The sequence below is a fragment of the Mirounga leonina genome, unplaced genomic scaffold (genome assembly GCF_011800145.1).
Source record: "Mirounga leonina isolate KUSES-001 unplaced genomic scaffold, KU_Mleo_1.0 Mir_93, whole genome shotgun sequence".
Taxonomy (NCBI): domain Eukaryota; kingdom Metazoa; phylum Chordata; class Mammalia; order Carnivora; family Phocidae; genus Mirounga; species Mirounga leonina.
The window spans coordinates 16,096,792-16,102,730 of record NW_023270854.1 but is presented as its reverse complement, the minus strand read 5'-3'; the positions used below and the strand labels follow the sequence as shown (position 1 = coordinate 16,102,730).

At 59.2% G+C, this 5,939-nt stretch overlaps 1 protein-coding gene across 1 annotated transcript; it reads right to left on the bottom strand.

Moving 5' to 3' along the window:
• Nucleotides 1-1,409: 1,409 nt before the first annotated feature.
• On the bottom strand, nt 1,410-5,622 carry RAX (retina and anterior neural fold homeobox). Its single transcript, XM_034996204.1, has 3 exons — nt 5,334-5,622; nt 4,776-5,026; nt 1,410-1,907 (listed from the first exon to the last, which is right to left on the bottom strand). The coding sequence occupies exons 1-3, from the start codon at nt 5,620-5,622 to the stop codon at nt 1,410-1,412; spliced, it is 1,038 nt and encodes a 345-aa protein (XP_034852095.1).
• Nucleotides 5,623-5,939: the final 317 nt, after the last annotated feature.

The window sequence follows — 5,939 nt, the reverse complement described above, 5'->3', positions numbered from 1 at the left end:
GGGTGGATGATGCTAAGGCTCCGGCCGCATCTTTTCCAGTGCACTCAAAGCAACGAGGCCAGAGGACCTGCGCGGTGGGAAAGCGGGTTATTCCCCAGTCTGCCCGGCTTCCAGGATCCACTGCGGATACCGCGGCTGCTCAGGCTGGAAGTTCTGGGCTCTCCTTCTCGGGTGACTCCCCAAGTGCCGCGGGAGCTTCGGAAGCCGGCAGAGACCTCTGGATTCCCTCCCGCCCCAGAGAACAGCGGATACTGTCCACGACGCGCCCGCAAGGATGTGCGCTCCGGGGTCGCGGCGCAGAGCGCTCCAGGACACTGTCCTAGAGCACGGCAGCTAACCTGACGGGCACTGAACAGAACCGCGGGGTTGGGGGTTGAGGAGCGAGTTGGGGAAGCGAGAGAGAGGCGTGGGGATCAGAAGAGGAAAAATTGTTCTGCCCGAGTCTTCGGAGGACTAATGTCATCAGTCCTGGGTAGCAGCGGCTGGCACAGAGCCCATGACCCGGACAGTGATCCAAGAGGGCCCTTGGGCAGCGACGGGCTGCAAGCAGGGAGGCGGGGCCCTCAGGGGTTCCGGACATTCAGCTCTCCCCCTGGGGAAGGTCGTGTAGACGTTTCCTATTGGGGTCAGTCCTTCGAAGTAGCAGCCGCAGCTTGGCTATTGGGGTATGGAGGGCCTGGGAACGCGCAGGCAGCTGAGCCTTGGGCTCCAAACACCCCGAACCCCACACACTCGCGGCTCCCGCAAGCGTCAGGAGAGGAGCGCTCGGGGCTGGGGGGGTTGGGGGGAGCTCGGAGTCTCCGCAGCAGCAAAGCACCCCCAGGAGGGAACGCAGGAGGGAGCCCCAGGTCCTGCGCGGTCCTCTGCTTTCCCTGACCCCCCCCCAACCGTCACCGCAGCCCCTCCCGTACCCCCATGCGCCTTCCTCCCCGCCACCGCAGTCCTGGGAGCCCTTAACCGGAGTCAAACCAAAACAAGGCAATCTTTAATTCTCCTCCCCAATATTTCAAACTACGCATACAAACAGTCCCTCAAACTCTATTTCTCGGCCTCCCCTTCTTCCCAGTTGTCGTTTTCCGGGGTAGCCACGCCGCCCGGGGAACAGCCGAGGTCAGGCGCTTTGGGTCCCCTGAACTCCGGGGGGCCGGGCCGCCTCTCCGCCTCCAGCAGCAGGGCCGGAGGTCCGTGGGGGTGGAGGGGCGGCCAGAGGCCAAAGGGCCTCGGCGGGCCGGAAGGTCAGTCCTCCCGGCCGAGCCAGGAGCAGACGCGCGTCCGAGACCCAAGCCTGGCTGCAGCATCAGGCGGCTCGGCAGGGTGGCCGTGTGGGGACCCGGGGGGAAGGGCGCGCGCCTGCGGGTCCGGGTCGGTTCCCAGGACTGTCGTCCGGCCCGATCTGGTCGCGGGTGCCCCTAGAGGGCCTGCCACGGCTTCCCGATGGCCTGGATGTGCTCCTTGGCCTTCAGGCGCAGAGCCGCGATGCTGCTGTTGCGCGGGTCCGCCTCGTCCAGGGGGAACTTGTCCCCGAAGCCCGGCGCGCACGGGTAGGCAGACGGCGGCGGCCCGAGGGGCTGCAGGCCCGGGCCCAGAGGCGGAGAGTTCAGGAAGGGCGGCGGCGGCGGCGGCGGCGTGTAGCTGGCGGGCAGGCTCTGCGGCGGCGGCCCGAAGCCCGGCAGGCTCTGCAGCGCCGTGGCGCCCCCGCCCGGCAGCGGCGACCCCAGCCACGACTCGAGCGGCAGGGCGCCCCCCGCCGGCCCGCCGCCGCCGCCCGGGCCGGCCCCGAGGGGCGCCAGAGCCGCGGAGGGCGGGGAGCGGCTGAAGGAGAGGAGGGGCGAGTCTTGCAGCTTCATGGACGACACTTCGAGCTTCTCCTGCCGCCGCCACTTGGCCCGTCGGTTCTGGAACCACACCTGCGGAGGGCAGCACAGCGGCCGTCGGGCTGCGGCGGAGGCTCGGGCCGCGCCCCCGCCCTGCCCCCGGGGCAGCCCGGCCGGGACGACTCTCTCCTCCGCAAAGAAAACCGGGGCTGCACTGTTTCGCACCACCTCCCCACCCCTACTTTCTCCTTTCTTTTCCACCCCGTTTTCTCCTTTTTGCCTCTTCCCTCCTCTCGTTTTTGGAAAGCAGATGTCACCAAATGTCGGGGACCTGCTGGTTGTCAGCTCCTCCTGGCACCTCGGTTTAGCAGTTGCTTCCTCTCTCTATGGTCCTGCTCTCACTGACTGTGTTTGGGCTCAGACTCTCTCTCTTTTTTTTAATTAAAAAAATATTTTATTCATTTATTTGGGAGAGAGAGAGAGAGCACAAGCAGGGGGAGCGGCGGGCAGAGGCAGAGGGAGAAGCAGGCTCCCGGCTGAGCAGGGAGCCCAACGCGGGGCTCCATCCCAGGACCCCGGGATCATAACCTGAGCAGAAGGCAGGCGCCCCCAGTTTCTGTGCTTTGCCTACCTTTTGTCTCTATTATAAACATATATATAAACAAATACTCCAAGTACCCTAAGTGGCAGCACTGGATGTTAAAATACAGCTATTTCCAGGAATTACTGGTTATAACTAGTAGAAAAAAGTGGTTTTATTTTATCCCAAGCTTATTTGAGTTGCTGCTTTAATAAGATCTTCATTCTTCTTTAACTGATATCCCTTTAGTATTTCTGATATTTCTTATAAATGGCTTTCAATGATTACAGTCGTTTGTTTATTATATTTACCTTGAATTTTTTGGAGTCAATTTTGACATTAAGATAAGTTCAATGAATTCAATTTTTCTTTCTTTCTTTTTTCCCCCCTTTACATATAGAAAGTCTGCACCAAGAATGAAGTCTGGTTTCTTGATGATAAAACGTCCATTAGTGATTTGGTAAAAGCCCAAGAAAAGGTGTAATTAGGGTTTCACTACCAAGTTCCTACCCCTGGAAACAGAACAGAGAGAACTGGTCTAGTTTGGTAGAGAATCTGAAAGAACTTTGGCCAAAGTGGTGGCTTCCTTTAATGGAAGGAAATAGGGGAATAGCTGAGACCTTAGAAGGGTAATGTATGTAATGCTAGGATTTGGGGGGAGGAGGAGGAAGAAAAAGAACAGAAAAGTTAGGTACCCTTGTCCCCTTCCCACAAAAGATTCATCTCCATAGCTGGGGCCCTAATTTCCCCCAGAAACATTAGATATTTGCCGATAATAGAGAAAAGAGAAACATCAGCTTCGGGAGGGCTCCCATCCCACTGCTTCCTCCAATTCCATGCATGTCCCACTCTGGCCCCCCAAAATATCGGCTACTGCCTTCCACCCAGTCTTCCAAGTCAGAGAGCTGAAGATTGGGATAGTCTACTCTTAGAGGGCTGTATTGCTGCCCTCCACGCAGCTGGAGGCCCACGGGAGCCCCCCCCCCTGTCTGATTACATCAGAGCCATGTGTTAAGAACCCGCCATATGCCGGGCACTGTGCTGGCCCTGTGGTCACAGAGAAGCCGCAGACACTGTTCTCAAGAAGCTGACAACTTAGAGGAGGAGCCAAAATCCCCGAACAAATAAAGAGGGAGGAAGGAAGGTAAGACAGAAGCGGCACCAAGTGGGAAGGCAGCCCTGTGCTGGCTGTGTCTGTGGTCTGTGGGGGCACTGGGAGGCTTTGTCTCTCCTCCTCCTTCGTCTTTCACTTGTGTTCCTTTCTTCCCCCTACGGCAGCCTCTCTCCCTGAAAAGCAGGTACTAAAATGTCCACACCTTCAACCACATCCATCGCAGTTCCACCACCCCAAATTAAGAGAAATTGAACTGTCCTTGCAAGTTAATCCTAAATTACATTAGGGAACTATTTTTTTTTTTAAACCGCAGCATTTACTCATTACTTTAAACCCCTAATATAATAAGCAGAAGAGACAAAAGGCAAAAGCTTGTCCCCTTTTACCTTTAAGGTAAGGCTAAAAGTCCCCTAACATCTGAATATCTTCACTTCCTGGAAATCTAATTCATTAGACACACACAAAAATCCCACCTTAGTTCCACTGCCTTTCAGAGGTAGTGAAATTTGTTCCCAATGACTCCCTTTCAGGCCTCTGTAAACTCTCCTAATTTGGAAATCCTCCCAGATTTTTCACAGATGACTAGCAAATATTTAAGGCTTTCAAATATTTTAATGATCAGGGATTAAAGATAATTCAGCTTTAATTAAAGCAAAAACCCTTTTACAAAAAAAAAAAGAAAGAAAGAAAGAAAAAAGAAAGAGAGAAAAAAGAAAGAAAAGAAAAGAAAAGGCCTCTCTGCAGCAGAGGGAAGGAAGTTTGGTTGGATGTGCACCAAAGAAGCAAAAGTCCGTTTCTTAAACAAATCCACCAAAAGTTTCAACTGCAGGCGCCAGGGCCCTTGCAAGAAGACTGGGTTTGGGTTTCTCGACAGGGTGAGCGCCAGCGACCAGGGTGGCATTTGGGGCCCCAGTGCGGGAGGCTGCCTACATCTCCTCCCTACTCACCGCCTCCCGCCCCAGTCCTGGCTGCGTCTAACGAGCTGTCGCTCTTCGTCTTGCCAGCCCTGTCTTAGTGCTCTCTTTAGGTTCGAAGAGGGAGACCCCCAAAAGGGAGATGCTACTACAAACTGGAACAGACTGTCCCAGGGGCGGTGGTGGGTCACCCACAAGGTCGGTGACGCGCCTCTGAGGCTCTGGGCGAGCCCCGTCGAGGAGGACCAATGGGAAGAGCGCCACAATACATGCGTGGACGCCCGGGGGTTCGGTGAGCACTCGCTGCAGCTTGGGCCTGGGGCCCTCCCCGGGGACCGATCTGGGCGCTTTACCTGGACCCGCACTTCGGGTAGGTTGACTTTGCCGGCCAGCTCCTCGCGGCTGTACACGTCGGGGTAGTGCGACTTCTCGAACGCGCGTTCCAGCTCGTGCAGCTGGTATGTGGTGAAGGTCGTGCGGTTCCGCCGGTGCTTCTTCTTGGGCTCCTCCTCCGACAGCTTCGCGTCCCCGCTGGCGGGACCGACCGGCAGCCCTGGGCTCGGCCGTGCCTCCCCAGGCTCCTTGGGGCAATAGGGTCGAGGGGCTGGGACGAAGAGGCCCCAGACGGTCAGAGACACTCCGGGAGTTATCTCTGGGCCCACTCCACCTACCCCTGGGCGCCGGCAGCGGGACGCGGGCTCCTCCCGGGCGCGGGACCAGGAGGTCGGGGAAAGGCTGTGAGGGGCCCCTAAGATTTCTCGGAACGCAAACTGGAGCCTCCTGCTCTACACAGCCCGACTCCGCGCCCAAATGCCTTAATAAAGGTTAAGGCAGGGGCTTATTCGTCTTGCGGAGCTCCTAAGTTTGGGCACCCCCTCAGGGCCCCGCAGCAGCCAGGGGTGCACACTCACCTTCGTACTCCGGGGCAGGCGCCGGGGCAGGCTGCGGGGAGGGCTCGCCGCCTCCCCCGGGCGCCTTGGGGCAGGCGGCCCGCGCTCCCGGCCTCCTATCCCGCTCCTTCGCGCCCCGGGCGCCCGGCTCCGCGGAGAAGGAACCGAGGATCGCGTCGTCCTTGGTAAATCCCAGGATAGCCTCGATGCTGTGCAGCCGCGAGGTGCTTCCTCCCGGGCTGCGGAGCAGGTGGCCGGCAAGCGAGAAGCTGCCGTCGGCCATGGCGGGGGCGCAGCCGGGCAGGTGCATGGGGAGCGCCAGGAGGCCGGAGGGCGCGGCCCGCGCTCTCGCAGCGCCGCCTGCCTTGGAGGCCGAGAGAAGAGGCTCGAAGTCGGCGCTTCCCGGGTACCGCCGTCCCACCCGCGGCGTCCGGACCCAAGGTCAAGCTTGGCGGGTGACGCGGGCCCGGGCTGCGCGCGCCGGAGGCGGGCGAGCGCTCGGCCCACGGCGGCCTGGGTCTCTGCAGGAGTCTGAAGTTCGGACTCGGGGTAGCTGGGGCTCCGGGGGCTAAAGGCTGCGAGCCCGTTCGCCCCGGCTCCTCCCCTGCTGCCCCGGACCCAGCCTCT

Excerpts from the sequence above, each read along its gene's own strand:
- RAX (XM_034996204.1), bottom strand. The coding sequence starts at position 5,622 with ATGCACCTGCCCGGCTGCGCCCCCGCCATGGCCGACGGCAGCTTCTCG. Across the intron at positions 5,027-5,333 it reads GCCTGCCCCGGAGTACGAAG|CCCCTCGACCCTATTGCCCC; the intron begins GTGAGTGTGCAC and ends TCTTCGTCCCAG. Across the intron at positions 1,908-4,775 it reads TACCCGAAGTGCGGGTCCAG|GTGTGGTTCCAGAACCGACG; the intron begins GTAAAGCGCCCA and ends TGCCCTCCGCAG.